The sequence below is a fragment of the Aptenodytes patagonicus genome, chromosome W (genome assembly GCF_965638725.1).
Source record: "Aptenodytes patagonicus chromosome W, bAptPat1.pri.cur, whole genome shotgun sequence".
NCBI lineage: Eukaryota > Metazoa > Chordata > Aves > Sphenisciformes > Spheniscidae > Aptenodytes > Aptenodytes patagonicus.
Window position 1 is genome coordinate 39,254,301 of NC_134981.1, and position 24,617 is coordinate 39,278,917.

General features: G+C 43.2%; 1 protein-coding gene across 4 annotated transcripts in view; it reads left to right on the top strand.

Annotated features, from left to right (window-relative positions):
* LOC143172027 (amyloid-beta A4 precursor protein-binding family A member 1-like) overlaps window positions 1-24,617 on the top strand; it is a 138,457-nt gene that overhangs the window by 83,360 nt on the left and 30,480 nt on the right. For all 4 annotated transcript variants that reach the window (XM_076361242.1, XM_076361244.1, XM_076361245.1 and 1 more), the window contains exons 3-5: window positions 9,893-9,991; window positions 13,545-13,584; window positions 17,182-17,327. In XM_076361242.1, the coding sequence (XP_076217357.1) occupies window positions 9,893-9,991; window positions 13,545-13,584; window positions 17,182-17,327 (285 nt within the window). The remainder of the gene's footprint in view (window positions 1-9,892; window positions 9,992-13,544; window positions 13,585-17,181; window positions 17,328-24,617) is intronic.

Here is a 24,617-nt window from a genome sequence, read left to right on the forward strand (position 1 = left end):
CATTGTGGAGTTTAAGATCCTGCTGAGCACACTGAAGACCAGCAGTAGGACAAAGACCCTGGATTTTAGAAGAGCCAACTTCAAGATGCTCAGAGCCCAGCTGCGTGGGATTCCATGGGAAGCATCCATGGAGGGCAAAGGAGCTTGTGAGTGCTGGGAGTTATTCAAGAACAGCCTCCTGGAAGCACAAGAACATCTCCGTCCCCTACAAAGGGAAAGGAAGAAGGCGGAACAAGAGACCACCCTGGCTTAACAAAGAGAATTTGGGTGTGCTTAAAAGCAAATAAAGAAGCATACCGGCTATGGAAAGGCGTCCAAATAGACATCAAGGACTACAAGAACCTTGCTAGGGCATGCAGAGATGCAGTCAGGAAGGCTAAGGCTCAGCTAGAACTGAAATTGGCCAAAGATGTCAAGTACAACAAGAAAGAGTTCTTCAGGTACATAAGCAATAAGCAGAAGCACAGGGAAGACAGAGGCCCATTGCTAAACAGGGCAGGGAAAATAGTCACTAATAATGCTGACAAGGCAGATGTTCTCAATACCTTCTTTGCCTCTGTCTTTACCGGCGTAGCTGGACCCCAGATCACAGGATCAAGTAGCTACAGCAACGCATGTGTTGACCCACCAGTAGTGGAGGAAGGGCTGGTCTGCGGCCTCTTGCAAGGGCTCAACCCACATAAATCTATGGGCCCAGACGGAATCCACCCCAGGGTGTTAAGAGAAGTGGCTGACGTTCTTGCCCAAGACCACTGTCTATAATCTTTGAGAAGTCGTGGAGATCAGGGGATATCCCTGATGGCTGGAAGAGGGCAAATGTCATACCCATCTACAAGAAGGGCCCAAAAGAAGGCCCGGGAAACTACAGGCCCATTAGTCTTACTTCAGTCCCTGAGAAAGTAATGGAATGAGTCCTCCTAGAAATTGTCACAAACCAAATGAAGCAGGTGACTGGGAAAAGCCAGCCCGGATTTACCAAAGGCAAATCATGCCAGACTAACCTGATCACCTTCTACAACAAAGTAACGTTTTCTGTTGACATGGGGAGAGCAGTGGATGTTGTTTACCTGGACTTCAGCAAAGCATTCGACACTGTTTCCCACAGCCTTCTCCTGGACAAACTGGCAAGATACAGACTGGATGGGTGGTCTGCGAGGTGGGTAGGAATTGGCTAACAGGCCACACTCAGAGGGTGGTGATCAATGGTTTTTACTCAGGCTGGCAGCCTGTCACAAGTGGGGTCCCCCAGGGAGCAATACTGGGCCCCACGCTGTTCAACATCTTCATAAATGATCTGGATGATGGGATTGAAAGCACCCTCGCCAAGTTTGCTGATGACACCAAACTGGGTGGTGTGGTGGACACTCCAAAAGGGAGAGCCATCTTACAGAGAGACCTGGACAGGCTGGAAGAGTGGGCTAGCAAGAACAGTATGAAGTTTCACAAAGACAAGTGCAAAGTCCTGCACCTGGGTCAGAATAACCAAAGAGCCCAGTGTTGTCCCACAAGCGGGGTCCGGTATCCGGTGTGCAATAAGCCAATCTTGCACACAGAGCCGAGATATTTATTTAGCTCATGTTTGCGCAAAGATGGATGCTAGGTGGTAATTCCACAAAGCTAGCACACCACACAAAAGAACTACAGCATATTTATATTGTTACATGATTAGTAAAAGCCTGCCTAAGTTCATGCTCATTGGTTAGTTGTGTTCAAATTAGCCTCGCTTGCCATGTAAATTAGCACGCATGCTCCTTGCAGATGTGGGGGGGCAAGTCTTTCCAGTCTTGAATTGAGTCGGTGGTCGCGATCTCCCCCTGCCACCTTTACCTTTCCCCTAGTTACCACAGTTTTTTGCTGACTTCTTGTTTCTTTGGCAATCATCTAGCCTCCGATGCCTTCTAGGGCAGGATGTTCCCCTTTTATCAGTCTTCTAGTTCTTCTTCAAGGGCATAGTTGTTGTAAGGCATGCATTGTTTATACAAGGTAATCAGGCTAGTACAATGAAGACTACAGTCTAGGTATTAACCCAAATATATGGCTACACCAGTACAGACTAGGATCTGTGCGGCTGGGGAGCAGCCTTGCTGAAAGGGACCTGGGGGTCCTGGTGGACAACAAGCTGAACGTGAGTCAGCAGTGCGCCGCTGCAGCAACAAAGGCAAATCGCATCCTGGGCTGCATCCGCAGGGGCGTTACTAGCAGAGATAGAGATGGGATCATCCCACTCTGCTCAGCGCTTCTCAGGCCGCACCTGGAGTACTGTGTCCAGTTCTGGTCCCCACAATTCAAGTAAGATGCAGACAGACTGGAGAGGGTCCAAAGGAGGGCCATGAAAATGATCAAAGGGCTGGAGAACCTGCCCTATGAGGAAAGGCTGAAGGAGTTAGTTTTTTTCTCCCTGGAGAAGAGAAGGCCCGGGGGGACCTCATCACAGTATTCCAGTACTTAAAGGGTGGTTACAAAGAGGACGGAGGCTCTCTCTTCACAAGGAGCCACATGGAGAAGACAAGGGGCAACGGGTACCAGTTGCACCAGGAGGGGTTTCATCTCGACATAAGAAAGAAATTTTTTTACAGTGAGAACAACCTCCCCAGGGATGTGGTAGAGTCCCCCATCGCTGGAGGTTTCTAAGATGTGATTGGACAGGGTGCTAGATAATCTCATCTAGGCTCCCTTTCCCATGACAGTTTTGACGAGATGATCTTTCAAGGTCCCTTCCAACCTGGACTATTCTATGATTCTGTGATTCTATGTATTTTTCTCCAAAAGAAATGCTTTGTAGGTATATGAAAAAGAAAAATGCTAGAAGCTCAGTGCTCATGGACAATTCTATCATAATAAACTGTGGTAGTCATGTGATGTAGAAGGTAGGTAACAAACTTCTGTGAATAAATAATCTATTCAGGTACATATTTAATACTGAATGATGTGAAGTATTTACTGACAAGTGCCTTGTGCAATCCCATTTAGTAATGTATACTTTCAGAGGGGATGAGTGAGCTCCAGACATCTCCTTTCTATTGCAGTTGTATACTTGTGTATTTGAGGAAAATTGAAAAGTATGTTAGTATCCTTGGGCTAAATGTGTTTGAAGCTTGAGAAAAATCCTAACTCAAGTGAAATGATCAGATTGCTTATCTTTCTAACTTCTATTAACCAGAAATCTTTTTTAGGCAAGACATGGCCATCACTGGATATGGCCTCATAAGTGCCTCCTTTTCATAGAATCATAGAAGAATAGAATAGAATAGAATAGAATAGAATAGAATAGAATAGAATAGAATAGGACTAGACTATTTCAGTTGGAAGGGACCTAAAATGATCATCTAGTCCAACTGCCTGACCAATTCAGGGCTGACCAAAAGTTAAAGCATGTTAGTAAGGGCATTGTCCACATGCCTCTTAAACACTGAGAAGCATGGGGCATCAACCACCTCTCTAGGAAGCCTGTTCCAGTGTTTGACCACCCTCTCGGTAAAGAAATGCTTCCTAATGTCCAGTCTAAACCTCCCCTGGTACAGCTTTGAACCATTCCCACGCGTCCAGTCACTGGATCCCAGGGAGAAGAGATCAGCACCTCCCTCTCCACTTCCCCTCCTCAGGAAGCTGTAGAGACCAATGAGGTCGCCCCTCAGCCTCCTTTTCTCCAAACTAGCCAAACCCAGTGTTCTTAGCTGCTCCTCATAGGACATGCCTTCCAGCCCTTTCACCAGCTTTGTTGCCCTCCTCTGGACGCATTCAAGGACCTTCACATCCTTCTTAAATTGTGGGGACCAGAACTGCACACAGTACTCAAGGTGAGGCCGCACCAATGCTGAATACAGTGGGATAATCACCTCTCTTGACCGGCTGGTTATACTGTGTTTGATGCACCCCAGGATGCGGTTTGCCCTCTTGGCTGCCAGGGCACACTGCTGACTCCTATTGAGCCTGCTGTCAACCAGCACCCCCAGATCCCTTTCCGCGGGGCTGCTCTCCAGCCACTCCTCTCCCAATCTATACTTGTGCCTGGCATTACTCTGTCCCAGGTGCAGAATCTGGCATTTGTTCTTGTTAAATTTCATGCCAGTGATGATTGCCCAATGCTCCAATCTATCCAGATCCCTCTGCAAGGCCTCTTGTCCCTTGAGAGAGTCAACAGCACCTCCCAGTTTGGTATCATCAGCAAACTTGCTAATGGTGCATTCAACTCCTGCATCGAGATCATTGATAAATATATTGAACAGAACTGGCCCTAGAGTTGAACCCTGAGGAACACCGCTGGTGACCGGTCGCCAGCCAGATGTAGCCCCATTCACTACAACCCTTTGAGCCCTGCTGTTCAGCCAGTTCTTCACCCAGCGCACCATGTACCTGTTCATCCCACAGTTGGACAACTTGTCCAAAGGGATGCTGTGAGGGACAGTATCAGAGGTTGGAAGGGACCACTGGGGATTGTCTCATTCAGCCCCCCTGCTCAAAGCAGGGGCAGCTAGAGTGGGTTGCCCAGGATATTGTCCAGTTGGGTTTTGAATATCTCGAAGGATGCAGACTTCACCATCTGTTCCAGTGTTCAATGACCCTCATGGTGTATTTAAAAAAAAAAAGAAGTTTGGAATTTCCTGTTTCAGTTTGTGCCCATTGCCTCTTGTCCTGTAACTGGGCACCGCTGAGAAGAGTCTGGCTCTGTCGTCTTTACACCCTCCCATCAGCTATTTATATATATTGATAAGATCCCCCCTAATCCTTCTCCAGGATGAACAGTCCCAGCTCTCTCATCCCCTCCTTGCATGAGAGATGCTCCAATCTCTTAATCGACTTCATGGCCCTTTGCTTGACTGGCTCCAGTATGTCCATGTCTCTCTTGTACTGGGGAGCCCAGAACTGGACACAGGACTCTGGGTGTGGCCTCACCAGTGCTGAGTAGAGGGGAAGGATCAGCTCCCTCAACCTGCTGGTGACACTCTTCCTAATGCATCCCAGGATGCTGTTGGCTGCCTTTGCTGTGCGGGCGCATTGCTAGCTCATGTTCAACTTGGTGTCCATCAGGACCCCCAGGTCTTTTTCTGCCAAGCTGCTTTCCAGCTGGGTGGCCCCAAGTATGTATCGGTGTCTGGGGTTGTTTCTCCCCAGGTGCAGGACTTGGCATTTCCCTTTGCTGAACTTCATGAGGTTCCTCTCAGCCTATTTCTCCAGTTTGTCAAGGTCCCTCTGGATGGCAGCACAACCCTCTGCAGTATCAGCCACTTCTCCCAGTTTTGTATCATCTGTTTCTAAAGATAATATCAGTTCATTTTGCACAGCGGTAAGAGTAATGACATCAAGAAACTGACACTGTATGGAAAAGGCTATGCAGCTGCAGTTAGATTAGATATAGAACTGGAGAAGTGCAGTTCATGCCTTCCTGAATAATGCATGATGGGCCAGCATGGATTTTTTGGCACCTACACATCAGAGAGAATGGCATAGAGGGATTCCTTTTAGAAAAGACCATGGTTCTCCTAGGTATATACTCTCATCCCTCTGGAAGGGCAGGGCCCTTTATCTTCAGAGTAGTCTCCTAGGGAAGAATGATGGGCAAGAGCTATCTCCACCCGGAAATTGTATGTTATGAATGCTCTTAGCTGAGTATGGGAACGAGGCATTTAAAGGTACAAATAGAAGATGTATGCAGTGCGCAAATCATAGGTCTTGAGATATACTGCTGCAAAAAATTGGTAAACAGCATCACTCTTCTAAAACGAGCAGATTTTAGTATTAGAAGACATTCTAACCAACTGGGTTGAGCAGGATAGGTTTGATGCAACACAGTGCTATTGTCTTTCCTATTATGAGTTTTGTTATTAAATCCCATTGTAAAGGGCAGTGAAGGACTCTCAGGTGAAGTGGATCACATTGTTAGACTGAAGCAATGCAATTAAGATGGAGAATTTTTGGATGTACTGGGCTAAAAGAGAAATATATGTAGGTCTTCAAGGAGGAGAAAAAAAAAAAGGTTGCAGGTGTTTATTATTATTAAGACTCCTGGAAAAAAGCACTTTACAAGTCAGTAGCAAAGTTTTCTATGGTAATAATAGAAAGACTGACATTAATTTATTGTTTGTATCTTGACAAAGTTTTAGTTAGGCTTCTAAAGCAGTTCTGTTAACTCTTAAAGAAGCAGTATTGGACATTTGCTTTAGACATTAGTTTACAGTGTTTTCAAGTAGCTGCATAAATTGTCTGTCCTCCATGATTTATCAAATATTTCTTGCTATTGGTATAAAAGCTACTTGCGGGCTGTAGTGTATGTTGTATATTGTACCTCTGTGCTTTCATTTTGCTGAGGAAGACAAAGAGCAGTTTTCTTCAAAGACAAAACTTGGACATACAAGCATTTTTGGGAATAACTAATTGCATGTCTTGTAGCACACTGTAGATTGTATGATGTTTGGATTTGGGGGTGGGTGGGGGTTGGTCAGGCTGCAGTAGTTCTTTCGGAAACTTTTGTAGCAAACATGGAAAGACAGTTCCTAGAAGGCAGCTATATGATCTTTCTGATAGGTCAATAAGAATAATATTCTGTAGACAAGACTAGCTTAGGATTTTTGTTGTGCTACTGGAACAACCATTAACACATTTTAAGCAGTGCTGAATTTCTATATGTCAGCAATTAGATTAGTTTATGTAAAAGCTTTTTTTATTATTATTTTGACATATGAATATGAGAGCTTTCAGGCTTTTCAGAGAATTCTTTGTGGATACATTTAGCATTGAAGGATCATATGCTTTATTTTTTTTTGTCTTTGCTTACTGCTTAAAGCTCAGTCTTCCAATATCTGTATATGATGTCATTGTTAGGTTGACAGTATTTCACACCTTTTATGTTTAACCGTAATATAAACAGTATTATGTATCTAATGGGAATAGGAATGCAATGGGAATGCCTTCCCAAGGGAATAGGAAATGCTACTTGTGCAGTTGAGTCAGCACACTACTGTAACATTTTATGTCACATGGTAAGTTAGGAAGTATATAACTCTCTCAAAGTACTTGTGAGAGTGCCAGGGATCTTATGGGTGATAGATGATTCATCATTTTCATAGTGCAAGTATATTCCCATATTCTAGGTGCCATTTCACAAAATCACCTTTTCTGTATGTCTTTTTTTGCCCCACAGTTGTGAATTAAAAAAAAAAAAAAAATAGAAGCAAGGGCTACTGTTTACCTAAGATGCATCTGTATAAAGAATTGCTTTCTAACTCTTTGGTAGCCTCTATTAGTTGAATGTAATTCTGGAATTTCTTTTTAGTAAACATACAAGATAGGCCTTTTCAAGAAATGAGGAAAAGGAGGAGGGGGGATTTTTTTGTTGTTGTGTGTTTGTGAAGAAAAAACAGCAGAAATTAGATTTCATAGCATATTTGATAGAGTTCAAGATTTAAGCTGGGGTGGGAATGCAGCCAAGAATTTGCTTCTGGGTTATTGCTGCTGCCATCTCAAAGCAGAAATATAGTCATATTACAGTGTTATAACACTAGCTGGCTTAGAGAAGGGATGTAATAATTGCTTATGAAGCTAGAAGGATAGTATTTGACTGTTTTACTATTAGTGACAAACTGTACTGATCTGGCAAAGCAAGGACCAAGATTTCTATGTTGAAGGAGACTTTGTAGAATTTCAGGGTTGCTGGGCTAAAAAAACCAACAGTTTGCATAACTGAATACTAAAGCTTCCTCTGAGGGTTCACCCTGTGACATCTGCACTGCCACATCTCCTAAAGATCTGGTTTTGAAATACTTGCTGGGTCAAAGCTTTACACTCTTTTACATGCTGTATTTTTGTATCATATTTGCACTAAAGTACTTACTACTCTTGACTTTAGATACCTAGCTATAACTCTTTAATATTAGCAGCATTCCATGAGTCTCCTATTAGTATGATAGCATTTCTCATAGCAGCTTACCAAGGTATTTGCTGGTGGATCACATAGAGATAGAAAATTCATGATACCGGTTTTCTGTGCTGTTCGCTTTATTTTTCTAATATGACTTTCCCAAGTATATGATATCTGATGGAGGTTTTATAGTTAGAACAGAGAAGAACATTCTTTATGATAGTGAATTAGTGGGGGAAATAGTCTGAAAGATGGTTTCTCCATTAAGATTTAGTTAAGGTTTTGGTACCGGGGGGGGCTGCAGGGGTGGTCTCTGTGGGAAGAGGTATGGGGCTGCCCTGTGCTGGACACAGATGGTTCCAGCCAGCTTGTTGATGGACCCACAGCAGGCTGAAGCTGAGCCAGTCAGCGAAGTTGGTGGCGCCTCTGTGAAAACATTTAAGAAAGGACAAAAATGCCAGATGATGAGCAGAGGAGTGAGGGGAAAAAAAAGTGAGAAACAGTGGTATGAACACCAAGGTCAGAGAATAAGGAGCAGGAGGAGGTTCTCCAGGCACCAGAGCAGATATTCCCCTGCAGCCTGTGGAAGAGACCATGCCGGAGCAGATATCCACACTGGGGCCTGTGGAGGACCCCACGCCAGAGCAGGTAGATATTTCCTGAAGGAACTGAGGCCTGTGGAAAACCCACGCTAGAGCAGATTTTTCCTGACAGGAACTGCAGCTTGCGGAGAGGACCTATGCTGGAGCAGGGGAAAAGTGTGAGGAGGAAGGAGCGGCGGAGAGGAACTGTTATGGTGTGCTGGTTTTGGCTGGGATAGAGTTAATTTTCTTCATAGTAGCTTGTATGGGGCTATGTTTTGGATTTGTGACCAAAACAGTGTTGATAACACACCCATGTTTTAGTTACTGCTGAGCAGTGCCTACACAGAGTCAAGGCCTTTTCTGCTTCGCACACCACCCCACCAGCGAGTAGGCTGGGGGTGCACAAGAAGTTGGGAGGGGACACAGCCAGGACAGCTGACCCAAACTGACCAAAAGGATATTCCATACCATATGATATCATGCTCAGCATATAAAACTGGGGGAAGAAGAAGGAAGTAGGGGATGTTTGGAGTGATGGTGTTTGTCTTCCCAAGTAACCGTTACGCATGATGGAGCCCTGCTTTCCCGGAGATGGCTGAATGCCTGCCTGCTGATGGGAAGTAGTGAATGAATTCCTTGTTCTGCTTTGCTTGCGTGCGTGGCTTTTGCTTTCCCTATTAAACTGTCTTTATCTCAACCCACTAGTTTTCTCACTTTTACTCTTCCGATTCTCTCCCCCATCCCACCAGGGGGGGGAGCGAGCGAGCGGCTGTGTGGTGCTTAGTTGCCGGCTGGGGCTAAACCACGACATATGGACTGACCTAAATCCCCCGTTTCCCATCCCCCCTGCATTGCTCGGGGTGTGGGGAAATAGAGGAGTCAGGAATGAAGGAGTGAAATTGAGCCTGGGAAAAAGGGGTGGAGAGAAGGTGTTGTTTTAATTTGTCTTTGTTTCTCACTATCCAAATCTTTTTTAATTGGCAAAAATTAAAGGAATTTTCCTCAAGTCAAGTCTGTTTTGCCCGTGACAGTAATTGGTAAGTGATCTTCCTGTCTTTATCTCGACCCATGAGCTTTTCCATCTTATTTTCTCCCCCTGTTCTGTTGAGGAGGGGGAGTGAGAGAGCGGCTGGGTGGGTGTGTGGCAGCTGGCCGAGGTCAACCCACCACAGTTGTCCACCACTGAGGGCAGCTATTAATTTTTCAATGTGCTTAATTTAATAGATTATTGACAAAGAAAAAAAGTTTTCTGTGACGATTTAGCTGTTTAGATAAGACTCAACATCCCAATAGACTGTGTGTGATCACTGCAATGAAAAGAAGGGCTATAACACTTCAGAAAGTGTTTGTCATGCTTTGGTGTTTTCCTCATTTCTTATTCCCACTGCCAAACCAGAGATATTTCTACATCGGTCACTCAAATTATGTAATTTTATTTTCTTACCATGTCTAGTCTCTATCTCCTGATTCCTCTTCACCCTGGGGTGCTGAACCAAGTAGGCAACATCATCAGGATGTCTGCAGTACAGCAGAGACCTCCACTAATAAAGAGGTAGTGCAATCTTTTTGAAAGCCACTGTCTTGTCTGTATTGCTTATGCCTTTCTATTTTCTTTACCTCTTTGTACATGTGTAATCTCCTCTCTTGTACCAAAACAGCAACAAAAAGAAAAAACTGATTTGACATTTTTCCTTTGTGCTTGCCTCCCTGTCTGATTGAATGCATAACATACTGTATCTAAGACCATTTGCGATGACATTCCTTACTCTGTGTTTGGTCGCAACAACACTTGTTTAACAGGCTAGAGGGTATTCATTTATTGAGGAACAGCTGCCAACGTCACCTCTATATTCAGGGCAAGAGGAGCTAGTCCTCTTCCTTATCTCTGCAGAATATCTTGCCATAAAGAAAATAACATTTCTCAGCCAGGTGAATAGGCCCTTCCAATGTAGTAATTTAATTCTGCCTACTATCTTATTGATGGGCAAACTGACCCATAGGAACAAGTAAGTGATTTCTCAATAGTCTGCCAATGATTCACAGGCAGAACTGGAACTAGAATCTAGGAGTCCTGACTCTGGGCTCCTTGAAAGCAAGCTATACACTTCATTTTTTTGTCAAGGCCTGTACCTGGCAGGTTTCCACACTGCAGTAGTTCCACTGAGATGAGATGAGAAATGCTTCTTATCTCACTGATATGAGAATTTTTTTTTCCAGTCTTCAATGTTAGATTTGTTAACAGAGATCTGTAAGCAAGTAGACACAGTTGCTGATAGATAACTTGTGCTTAGCTATCAGCTAACAGCATGATATCTTCTACAAATGAATAAACCAATCTACTGTAACCAGAAATATTGGTTGAAATTTAAACAAGACTTAGTCCATTCTTTTTTTTTTTTCTTCTTTATCATCTAGGGGGGAAAAAAGCTTGTAGCCTGTGTATATATATTAATTTAAACCTATGCTTGCATTTAGAAGGGGATGGAAGCTTTCAGAAGACACAGGAATTTTGTCCTTAATTTATCCTGCACCAAAGCCTTCAACAGTATTGGATTGTGTCATTATGATTTCATCTACAATATTCTTTAGCTTGCTAAAGCCTCTGGCTTTATTCAGTTTACAGATGTAGTTGCTTTGTGACAACTCTAAAGGCTGACAGTTGTTAGATATCATTAATCTTACTCAAAGAAAAAAACCAAACAAGATGCTACCCATTTTAGTTTTCAATATGTGATCACATATAGTGTTAGAAGTAATAAACTTTCAGAGTAATTTCAGTCAGATGTGTTGTGGGGTGCTGGGTTTTTTTCCATGCAAATAAGCAACACTGCATGGTTTAGTACCTCCCTTACAAAAATAATAATGACAAAGCCTCATCATTTTTGGGAAACACTTTTAGGTCTTAAAACCTTTATTTAAAATGTAAATTTTAGTGTTCAGTTGATGGACAAAAACAGTAATTCAACATTAATGACCAATTTTTTTATTACTCATGGATATATAATTAAAAATTGATTCCCCTTTTTCAATAACATTATCTGATACCTTGTTATTACTTTAGTTTTATCGGTGTTTCTTGACATGGATAATGAATGAAAAAAAATTGTCTGTGTAGAGCCTTTGTAATAAAAACATTAATTTGATGTTAGTTTACACAGCTTTATCCTGAAATGAAGTTTTATTGGCTAGTCAGATTACTGAATATCTGTCAAACCTGTAATTATATACATAAAATTTGGTTAGGTCTTGAGTCTTTTAAAAAAAATTATATGCTTTGAAAAGGATACTTATGTGGATAAGATGCCTCTGATTTTTTGTAAGTATACAGTTGTTTTGTTCTCTAGGCCTGTCAGAATCCAGCTAATTGAATCTCTGCTTGCATCACAGTAGCAGCAATTGCATGCAATTATTGAAATGGGTATAGGTGGTGCAGTAAAAATAAAGTAATCACAACAGATTGAATAGCCAAAGAACAGCCACTCCTGATTTGAAAATAAATGCTTGTGTCCTCTCAGCACTTGATTTCCCTTAAGCATTTTGACAGCAGGCGGTCATTACTTAGTCACAAATTTCTCTCTGCTAATATTGTCTCTGAGAAGAATCATAGAATCATTTAGGTTGGAAAAGACCTTTAAGATCATTGAGTCCAACCGTAAACCTAACACTGCCAAATCCACCACAAGAGCTTTCATGGTTTTGCTGGACAACTCAGCAACTCTCTTTCATGAGGAAAAGCCAAGTATTTTAAGGTTCTCTAGGCTCTGTTTTCTATTTCATGCGCCTTTTGTTTTTCTGCCACTAATTATTTTACAGTGAGGACAGTGTAGTAGGATGAAAAATATTACTTATTCCTCACATCCTTGTAACAATAAATGGAAAAGACTCTCTGGATTAGTCATTTACCTGTCACATAAGTGTGCACTTCCCAAGTGATTGATTTGTCACAAGTGTACAGAACCTGTTAAACTGCCTATCATAAAGGAAAACAACTTGGTATATATGTGAATATGTAAATGCAACTGAACCTCTTCTGAGACACTGGACTTTATCCTGATCATACATGGATCTTGTTTTGAGAGAGAGATATATATATAGGAGTTGCTCCAAATTTAATGCATTGTAGAATAAGGTTCAGGTTTGTCAACATCTTGTAATGCTTGGCATATCCAAAACTTTTATTTCAAAAAGGTTTAATAGCAGCATATGCTTTAGTATACCTACTACCATGTTTTTTTATACAAAGTTGTCTTTAGTAAATTCTCCCATATCTATATATTGTTGAATATAACAAAATGGTGAGTCTCCCTGAAGTTATCATTTCTAGATGTTTATATTGTTACCACAGTCTCTTTCATAGAAAATTACAATTGGAAATGAGGTATTATTTTAGTCTGTGTGTCTACAAATGTAGGACGGACATTTTTTTTTTTCTACTAGCCCACCTTTCATGAAAGTGAGACTTTACTTCATTCTTTACTTGGTTAAACAAACAAGGAATAAATGCCTTGCAGTTTTCATTGTCTAAATCACACACGTTTATATGTACTTTTGTGCTTGTTACAGCATAAACATAATCAGTGTAGGACTGTTATTAAATGCATTTACTCCAGCAGATATAGGTGGCTACATAGCCTGTCAAGAACAATCCTAATAAGTAATTAAATTTGGTTCATAATTAACAGAGCAGGTCAATGCTTTTTGTCATGAATAATAATAGTATTGGTCCATTTTAAATATCTCCATATGTATTTATTTGGAAAATGTCTTTGAGAGATTATGTATTTTCCTGTATTTCTGTTTGTTAAAGAGAGCACAGCACTAATTAGTAGTCAGGAAGCATGTTGCCAAACGCCAAGAGCTAATTCAAAATAATGTAGTGTGTTGCCTGCTTGATGAACATGTTAATAGAATATACCATATTTAGGGATAATAACCCTCTAATAATTGGTCAGACTTTTAATTTAAAAGTAAATATTTTCCTAATAAACTCTCACCATCTTTTGCTAAAAACTATTACTGTGATTTCATTTTTATGGAGGAATTTTTAATAATGTGTGTTTAAGCATACCTTGTTCTGTTTGAAAGCCTATTTTTCTTGATTACAGTCCAGAAAAAGCTTGGCTTCATTCCCAACATATGTTGAAGGTAAGATATATTTCATAACTTAATTTTTTTTTCATTATATGAAGAACTCCAATGTTTTTAATGTATAGAACTTTATTTTTATGTGCAGAACATAAAACTTGCTAAGGTTGGATGAACTGATTTAGATTAAACTGTGTCCAACCTGGAACTTGAAATAAACCCTAGTATGCTTTTTTGGAAGTTGAGTAAAATCTCTCTCTTATTTTGTAACATTTTATTGATGGCTCCTGCCACCTTTCTACTGGGTTGTTATCGATATAATTTAAATCACTGATTAAACAAAACCACCGTGGAAATAATGTATGTGAATGTGTGTGTAGAGAGTAATTTGGTGTCTGATAAGGAATCTGTTAGACAAAATAGTCAAAATCTCCACAAAACTGAGATTTAATTGGCAGGCAAGTAGGAGGAAACTTACACTGATTTTGAGGTACTTATCCTCTGATTAAATAACCTTTATGCTTTATAGAATGGCAAGCAAAAAAAAAAGCTGATGTCTCATTTAATTTGGAATGTCTTCAAATTCCTTGATTGCTTTACAGTGTACTGTCTTTAGACTGTAAATTTTGGCATTGGTTTAGTCTTTAAAAGTATATGTTGTATATTTTAGAACCTGTGACCAGATGAACTGGTGTAAATTACATAGATTGCTTTGAAACTATCTGAGGTTTGGAAATTCAAACCGATGAAGGATCTGTCTCTGGTAGACAGCCCTCTCTCTGTCACGGACCATCTTAAAGTGTGTCCCTGCCCCCCAACAAATAAAAAAATCTCTTAGCATTCTTTGAGATATTGGTCCAGTGGGCAGTTGCTTCAAACATTGAACACACTATTTTTATGCAGGTAATTGATAGTCTGAGAAAAACTTTCACCTGCACTACACTTTTATTCAACAGATAATTTCATACTCTAACATAATGTACGGAGAGGGGCTTGTGAAGAACAATGCTGCTGTTCTGCAAGTGTGTTCACATCTCATAAAAATAAAACATGTTCCTCTCTCCTTTTGAATATGCTTCCTGTCTTATCTGTACCTCTTTCACCCTATGTTTAAGATTTTGTGTTTTGATCAAAAACTATGCTATAAAAGGTTTGGTAATGGAAGTGGTGATAAGGCCTTTATGCACAGAGTAACAAATATTGGCAATTAAAATACTGTATAGTTTCAGGGCTTGAGCAATAATATGCCAATATGTAGCACTTCTAGATGCTATGTGGTTGGTTGGAAGCAGTTGGTAAGATGCTGATGCTGTCAGGCCTGGAACAGGCACCAACATAGTGATATCAAGATGTTTGCTCTATCCCATCTGGGTGTTCCCCTGATAGCCAGGGAAAGCACCCCAACCCCCCCAGTCGTCCTGATCATGGAAGCAGATTTGACATGGGGCCCCTCACCCACACCTTGAGTCTTTCCAGATGTGGGTCTCCTACTTGCCAGCTAGTCCAGGTTGATGTTTGCTAGCAAATTGCACACACACACACACAGAGTATTAAAATTCATTAGGGAAATATAAACACACCCTGATTCCTCCAGTTGCTGGCACATAGACCTATGGGCCCTGTGACTTGTGGCCCCTTCTCCAGTTGCTGGCACTTAGACCTTGAAGCGCTCACATAGGATAGAGGGTGAGAGCACACAGAAAAATGAATTAAGAAAAAGGATTTAATAAGACAGGACAGACTACAGTGATCAGGCACAAGGCTCAGTCAAACATGTACTGACTGGCAGCCTGCTTACATGCGACCGGCCTCTTCTATCCCCCCCTTTTCTCCATTTTCCCATGCTTGTACTTCCCCCCTCATCTACCTTGATCCCTCCCATTCTCCACCCTGGTCTCCTCCCAAATAAACAACCCACCTCCAATTACTTTTTCCCCATTGGTCCGTTTTGCTACATCCATACCCAAATTTGGTATTTCTGATACCAGTCCCTAGACACTCTCAGCCTTATATGCTACAGTTACCCAGGCACTGCTGGCCTTGCAAGGTTCCACTCCCCCAAAGGCCCCCAATGCTCCGTCAGGTGTCTGTGAAGTCTCACGTAGCTCCCCCTTAACCACCAGTGCAATCCAGCCATCCCTCATGGCGTTGCCTGTAACTTTTGGCAGCTTCTCACTCCTGTTACCTGTCACGTCCAGCAATTTCTCATGTCACGGCCAGTAGTTTTCCACATCCTGTTCAATTAGCTGAACCTTGGGCCACAGCCTAATCAGTGGCCCAATCATTTGCCTGCAGCCCTAACAATATAAATTCCATTCCTTTGGGTTTCATTCTTGAAAGTGACTAGTGACCATAATTACTTTCATTTTTTGGGTGTCCATTTATGTAGTATCTGAACAGATTGAGCACACTCAAGGTACCTCAAAACCAGTAGTCATAAACTTTCATCTATAAAGAAGCCATAAATTGGGAAAGCTTCATGATAGTTTGTGTATGTACTCATATCTGTGTGTATATTATGAGTGTGATTAAGATTTAGCTCTAGCTACTAATTTTTTTATTAACTTAATAATTACATATTCTTTTGGGAGTAAAGTTCTCAGTCCTTGTTAATGTCATCTTTGGTGAATTAGAAAAAATTTGGCATTTTTGTGTTATGTTCAACTTCAGGCTTTAGCACCTATTACATCTTAGGCTAACTCTTGAGTTGACTAAAAACTCTGTTCTGAAAGGATCAGGTTTTGTTCCTAGCAAAACAGAGAGCAAAAACAGTTTATACTTCTTGATAAAATATAGACAATTTTACCAATTCTCTCAAATTCTCTCAAACGATGATTATCTGTACATTTTCACTGGCCTTGAACATAGATTTTTTTTTTCTTACTTGTAGCAAAACAAGAAGCTTCTTGCATAAACCTTCCTTTTTCTCAGATCATGAGAATTTTAACATATAGAGAGAAAAGCCCTGTCTTCTGCAGATATAATCCCCAAACACCTGAAAACCTGTATATTATACATGTTTCTCTGTACTGACTTGTGAGGTGATAAATACCTCATTGACTTTTAACTTTACACAGAAGCTGATGAGAGCTGAAGTCGTTAAGTATCTTGCAGGACTAAGACAGTAGCTTTTCCCAAACGCAAGAGCCCTTGCTCTGTATATTTACCATCAAAATCTTTTTGTTTAACACCTCCCCCACCCCGCCCCAACACAATACCCTTGTTAGGAACGAGTGTGATTTTGATAATATTGATCTCCTCTATTATGGGGGGGTGTGTGTGTATGTATCATAATTGTAAAGCACTCTTGAGGAGATTCCACTACCTGTTCAAAGTGCTGAGAGAACAATTTAAGTATTCTTGTTTCTATGTAAGAACAAAACTAAAGAGGTTATTTTGCTCTAGAGTGAACCCTGCCTTATAGGAGAATGATCTATTGTGAGAAATTGAATTAGCAATTAGTTTCTGCTGGAGAGATGTTGAGAAGACATGCTTGGTGTTTTGTATGCCTTGATTAAAAGTATTGGTTGTCATGCCATCATGCTAAAGTGAAATAGTTCAGAGGAGCATTTACAGCTCTTAGGTACAGGCTCAAGTAGTCAGAATATTATTTTTTTAACCATGGTTTAATGTGATTTTTCCCCCCTGTATTTGTAGTTCCTGGACCTTGTGATCCTGAAGACTTGATTGATGGAATAATTTTTGCTGCCAATTACCTCGGCTCCACTCAACTCCTTTCTGACAAAACTCCCTCCAAGAATGTGAGAATGATGCAGGCACAAGAGGCTGTCAGCAGAATCAAGGTGAGGGATGACTCTTGCTGTTTCTCAAGTTGGTGTTTTAAAGCTGCAGATGTGAACTTCTTGTATGCTTAAGTCTTCTCATGTTGGGTTATCTGTGGTTTCAGAAACATTAAGTGACTAATCTTTCTTTTTGCAAGATAAACCACTTATTTAATGCTGCTTTTGGAACAAGGGTGAAAGGAAAAAAAGTTCCAGATAATTCTAATTTGTACAGTACAACTTTTGCTCTATTCTGTTAGCCAAAAATCTATAATTGTCAGGGCAGGCCCAAAATGAGAGACAAAGACATACGATTCAAAGGCTCTAGGCAAGTAATAGCTCAAAGAGGCTGAGCTCTGCCTGCTAGCCAGTTTTATTAGCTCTCCTGATAACAAACCAAGGGCAGATGTAGACATACTATTTACAGAACTATCTCCTTTGAACAGATACAAGCATAAACCTGACACCATCCCCCCCCTTACCAAGGGTGTGCCCCCACACCCTCCAGTGGACCTGGCTTAGCAGGATAATGGACACGAAAAGCCTGAACCTTAACTGGGGTATGCACCTCTGACGCAGGCTCCCCAGGAATGGTCCTCCGGGCCATACCCTGCCCAATCAATCAAATACTGCAGGGTACCCCAGGATATCCTGGAATCCAAAATAGCCCAGACACGATATTCTCTCTGGCTCTGGACTGTAATTGTAGGCAGAGGTCAAGGTTGCCGCTAGAAGGGATCTGGGTGAATGGGTTTTAACAGGGAGATGTGAACAACAGGGTGAATCTTGAGAGCACGTGGAAGCTGCGGACAAAACGTGACCAGACTAACCTGGACCACGATTTTATATAGGCCAAGATAACGGTAGTCTAAATTAGAAAAAAGCCACACACAATGAACATGTTCACCAGACAACCGAACATAGTCCCCAACCGCAAAGTCTGGTGCTGGTCACCAACGTTTATCTGCATAGTCTTTGTAAGCAGCCTTTGCTTTTTCCAGCTGCTCTTGAAGAAGCAAATGTATATGCCACAACCGCTCAAGGGAGACCGCTCAAGGGAGTCCTCAGGAGTGTAAAAGTCAGTTCTTCGCCGGCTGAGGAGGGAGACAAGGATGCTTAGCATAGAATTACCAAGGGAATTTGTTCTCTTATTTTAGCTATGCGCACAGGGGTGCCCCAGCCTAATGCATGGAGGATCCTGATACAGAGGAAAGCAGGGTTTATATATATTACAAAAGTTGTGTAGACCAATTGAATTACTCATGTTAAGGGGTGGGCTAATCAGTTACTATTGCTCACGTAATCAGTATGTAATTGTCCCATGCAGGATCAGTACATGCTTGTCCCATGCAGGTGGTGTGGATGTATGTATTAGTGGTGTGTTAATCTTCATTGTTCGAAACCAATGTCCTGTGCAGGTGTGTGTGTGGGGGGGGTTATACTGGATTCTGGTCAATTGCGGTTCTGGCTGTGGTTATATGCCTGGTTTTTTTTGAAAGGTAAATCTTCTATTGTTTTATCATGGGTATGGGGTGTTCTCAGCCAGTGAGAGCCAGCTTAGGTTGGGTCTTCAGGTCACATCGACCCTGAGGTAAAAGCTCATAGTCTCAGGTAGTGTTCGTACTTCTAAGGAAGTCGTACTGCAGTTAGCATCTTGCCTTTCACAGGGGAAACCCCCTGGACAGCCTCTGGAGTAGCAGGGTGGTCATGGGGATGAAAACCATACTGCATATAAAAAGGGGTCTTCTGCGTGGAAGAGTGGACACTGCTGTTATAGGCAAATTCTGCCAATGGTAACACAGAGACCCAGTCATCCTGATGGTAATTAATATAATAATGGAGATACTGCTGCAGGATCTGGTTCACCCACTCTGTCTGACCATTAGACTGTGGGTGATACAGGTAGGACAGACAGAGTTGCACCCCCAGCAGGCCCATAAGCCACCTCCAGAACTGGGCAGTGAACTGGGCCCCTTGATCCATCACCATGCTATCCGGCAGGCCATGGCAGCAAAACACATGCTGCTAAAACAAACACACAGTCTGAGGGGCTGTGGGCAGCTTCTTTAGTAGAACAAAAATAGCAGCCTTCGTAAACAAGTCTACCACCACAAGCACCTCTGTCTGCCCCTGAGACACAGGCAAGTTCACAATAAAATCCATTGAAATAATTCGCCATGGCCACTCAGGAGTTGGTAAGGGATGTAGTAGACCCTGCAGCCTCTGTGTCGGTTTCTTGGCCTGGGCATTGACATTGCAAGCAAGAACATAGCTCGTGACATCTGCATGCACAATAGGCCACCAGTACATCTGCGTGACTTGATGCAGAGTCTTCCGATGACCACCATGCCCTGCTGTCAGCATGTGATGACAGTGCTGAAGGAACTGTGTGTGCAGTGGACCAGCAGGGATATACGGCCGCTCATCATGATACAGACAACCATCCTTCTCCTGCAGATTCTGTGAAGTATCCCCTGCCTGAAACTGCATGACCAAAGAATCACCACCCATTGCACAGAACTTAAAAAGGCATGGGCCAGCACGGATGCAAAAAAATTTTGCAGAAAGAAAAAATTACAGGGGGGTGGATCTGCCTCAGCAGCTCCTGCTGGGGCTTCCTGACATGACAGGGTATCCACCCTACCATTCTGTTTGCCCAGTCTGTAGGTGATATTAAATGGAAACTGAGAGAAAAGTTGCCCAACAAGTCAACTGGGGAGAGAGGCACTTCAGGTTCCTAAAACATTCCAGATTTCAGTAGTCAGTCAGTACCAAAGCGGGCTCGGCAGGACCCATGAGAAGGTGCCTCCACTCAGCAAACACCTCATGGATGGCCAACAACTCTCCCAGATATCATAATTCCTCTCTGCAGCAGTCAACTGGTAGAAGAAATAAGCACAAGGATGAAGCTGTCCATCCAATGGACCACGCTGAGAAAGTACCACCCCAATGGCATGGGCGGAAGCATCCACCTCCAATACAAAAAGACAACTGGTATCTGGGTGGGCCAAAACCTAGGCTGTCGTAAATGCCTGCTTCAAGTCATCAAAGGCCCCCTGAACCTCAGGCGTCCACTAAAAAGGGACACACTTACGAGTCAGTGCTGTGAGCGGAGCAACCTTTTGAGCAAAATTCCGAATAAAACACTGATAAAAATTGGCAAAGCTCAAAAAGCGCTGCATGTCACACACCATTGAGGGAGCCTGCCAATGAAGAACAGTGTCAATCTTCATGTCCATGCTCACGTCTCAGGGCCCATCAAGTACCCTGAGACATCCATACACTGTTGGAAGAAGGCATGCTTCTCCAGCTTGGCATAAAGGCGATGGTGGTAAAGAACCTCCCAAACATGAACAACATGTTCCTCCCATGTGGTCAAGTAAACTAAAATGTCATCCAGATATGCAATGACATAACTGTCCAACAAATCACAGAAGACATCATTCACAAAGCGCTGAAAGGTAGCTTGGGCACTACACAGGCCAACAGGCATCACACGGTACTCAAAGTGGCCGTACTTGCAAACAAAGGCAGTTTTCCACTCATCGCCCTGACGAACACAAATAAGATTATAAGCCCCTCTCAGATCCAGTTTAGTAAACCAACACGCCCACTGCAAACACTCCAGTTGCAAAACAGTTCAGGAATGAGGGGCAAGGGCTACCAGTTCTTGATGGTAATATTATTCAATCCCCAGTAGTCCACACATGGCCTCAAGTCTCCATCCTTTTCCATACAGCTATGGCATCATACAATTCAAATCATGGGTTATTTTCCCCCAAGGTTAAATCTCCTTCAGGTACACATTGGATTTCCCCATCCTTCCGCATTACCTACCAAGTGCACTTGGGTCCCTGAGCAAAAGGAGTAACCCATGCTGTCTTTCCCAGCTAGTTCCTTATGTGCAGTATGGGGACCTTATCTCCTTCCGCAGTAGGTAGGGGTTTCGTTTGCACAGGGCCAGGTCACTTAGCAGATCCTCTAGTGTTAACCAGCCACGTGGCTTCTGCTAAATTTGCATCCCAGTGCTTGAATGTCCCAGCACCCAAGGCTCTCAGTATAGGTTTTAACAGTCCATTGTATCGTTCAATTTTCCTGGAGGCTGGTGCGTGATAGGGGATGTGGTACACCCAATCAATACCATGTTCCTTGGCCCAGATGTCTATGAGGTTGTTTAGGAAAATGAGTCCTGTTGTCTGACTCAATTCTTTCTGGGGTGCTGTGCTGCCACAGACCATGCTTTTCAAGGCTCAAGATGGTGTTTTGGGTGGTGGTATGAGTTACAACAATTTCAAGGTATGTCCATTACAATTTCCACCCCATCCCCAGTAGTCCACACATGGCCTCAAGTCTCCATCCTTCTTCTTTACAAAAAATACAGGGGCACCAAGGGGTGAAGTGGAGTATTGAATAAAACCCTGGGCTAAGCCATCCTCACTATAAGCCTTCAAGGCTACCACCTCTGGCCGTGACAGAGGATAAATAAGACCCAAGGGGAGAGGAGCATCTGGTAACAGTGCGACAGAACAATCATACACCCGATGGGGGGGGTGGAGGGTAAGGTCGCTACTTGCTTTTGCTCAGAGACGTCTAAAAACCCCTAAATTCTGGCGGCAGCGCCCTCAACAGGCCAGCAGATGGCTCAGGGGAGTTGACACTGCTGGCACGGGACACCCTGCAGGCACTAGCGCCTGCCTGGAACCCCTGGCCAACTACCACCGTGTTGTGGTTCAACCCGGCAGGCAGCTGAACACTACACAGCCTTTGCTCACTCATTCCTCCCCACCACCCCCAGTGGGATGGGGGAGAGAATCAGGGAAAAAAAAAGTAAAATTCATGGGTTGAGATAAAGACAGTTCAATAGGACAGAAAAGGAAGGGAAAATAATAATAATGATAATGATAATGATAAAAGAATATACAAAGCAAGTGATGCACAATGCAATTGCTCACCACCCGCTGACCGATGCCCAGCCACTTCCCGAGCAGTGGTCACCCCTCCCCCGGCCAACTCCCCCCAGTTTATATACTGAGCATGACGTCACATGGTATGGAATATCCCTTTGGCCAGTTTGGGTCAGCTGTCCTGGCTGTGCCCCCTCCCAGCTTCTCGCTGGCAGGGCATGAGAAGCTGAAAAGTCCTTGACTAGTGTAAGCACTACTTAGCAACAACTAAAACATCAGTGTGTTATCAACATTCTCATCCTAAATCCAAAACACAGCACTGTACCAGCTACTAGGAAGAAAATTAACTCTATCCCAGCCGAAAACCAGGACAGTATCCACCCCTTATTCTATACCATCTGCGTCATGCCCAGGTCCCACACTTTCCAATACATTCCAATTAATCACCACCACCTTTCCTGTCTTTTGGTATATACACACAGATATCATTCCCTTAGTCTATGGGCCATCCCTATAAAATTTTCATTGAGTTCATTTCGTCCATGACTTTGGGCTCCATCTGTCATAACAGTCCTTCAGGGCAGGAGAGATGGTGTGTGGTGTTGGATTTTTTGCATGCTGAAGCCAGTTTTGGCCCTATCACTGCTGCACTTGTCCAGTTCTATCATCACTGCACTTTGCTCGGTTTCATCAAAGTTAATTCTTCATTAATCTGGGTGATTCTTACTGCAATACTGTTGATATGGTATACAGCAATCATAGAAGTGATAACATACAGTATTACATAGCAATTAACATCATACAATTTAATTCATTGGCTATTCTCACCCAAAATCAAATCCTCTTGAGGTACACATCGGACTTCCCCATCCTCCCGCATCACCCACCAAGTGCACCCAGGTCCTTGAGCAAAAGCAACCCCATGGATGGGTTTGCCTTTGCCCAAGGCAGGAATAACCCAGACTGTCTTCCCCAGCATATTTTTTTATGTGCACTACAGGAACTTTATTCCCATCTACAGTATGTAAATGTTTGAACGTCCCACCACCCATTGCTCTCAGCGTAGTCTAACAGTCCATTGTATCATTCAATTTTCCCGGAGGCTGGTGCATGATAGGGAATGTGATACACCCACTCAATGCCGTGCTCTTTGGCCCAGGTGTCTATGAGGTTGTTTCGGAAAGGAGTCCCGTTGTCTGACTCAATTCTTTCTGGGGTGCCATGTCACCATAGGACTTGCTTTTCAAGGCCCAGGATAGTGTTCCGGGCAGTGGCATGGGGCACGGGATATGTTTCCAATCATCCAGTAGTTGCCTCCACCATTGTAAGCACGTGGCGCTTGCCTTGGCGGGTTTGTGGGAGTGTGATATAATCGATCTGCCAGGCCTCCCCATATTGATATTTCAACCATCGTCCTCCATACCAGAGAGGCTTTAACCGCTTGGCTTGCTTGATCGCAGCATATGTTTCACATTCATGGATAACCTGCACAATAGTGTCCATGGTCAAGTCCACCCCTCGATCACGAGCCCATCTGTATGTTGCATCTCTTCCTTGATGACACCCTGAGGTGTCATGGGCCCACCGAGCTAGAAATAATTCACCCTTATGTTGCCAGTCCAGATCCACCTGAGCCACTTCAACCTTAGCAGCCTGATCCACCTGCTGGTTGTTTGGATTTTCTTCAGTGGCCCGACTCTTGGGTACGTGAGCATCTACGTGACGGACTTTTACAACCAGGTTCTCCACCCGGGCAGCAATATCTTGCCACAATGCGGCAGCCCAGATGGGTTGGCCCCTACGCTGCCAGTTGCTCTGCTTCCATTGCTGCAACCACCCCCACAGGGCATTTGCCACCATCCATGAGTCAGTACAGAGATAGAGCACAGGCCACTTCTCTTGGTCAGCAATGGCTAAAGCCAGCTGGATGGCCTTTACTTCTGCAAATTGGCTCGATTCACCTTCTCCTTCAGCAGTTTCTACAACTTGTTGCATAGGACTCCATACAGCAGCTTTCCACCTCCGATGCTTTCCCACAAGACAACAGGACCCATCAGTGAACAGGGCATATTGCTTCTCATTTTCTGGCAGTTCATTATACATTGGGGCCTCTTCAGCACGCGTTACCTCCTCCTCTGGCAATATTCCAAAATCTTTGCCCTCTGGCCAATCCATGATCACTTCCAGAATTCCTGGGCGACTGGGGTTTCCTATTCGAGCCCGTTGTGTGATCAGTGCGACCCACTTACTCCATGTAGCATCAGTTGCATGATGTGTACAGGGGACCCTCCCCTTGAACATCCAGCCCAGCACCGGCAGTCGGGGTGCCAGGAGGAGCTGTGCTTCAGTGCCGATCACTTCTGAAGCAGCTCGAACCCCTTCATATGCTGCCAATATCTCTTTTTCA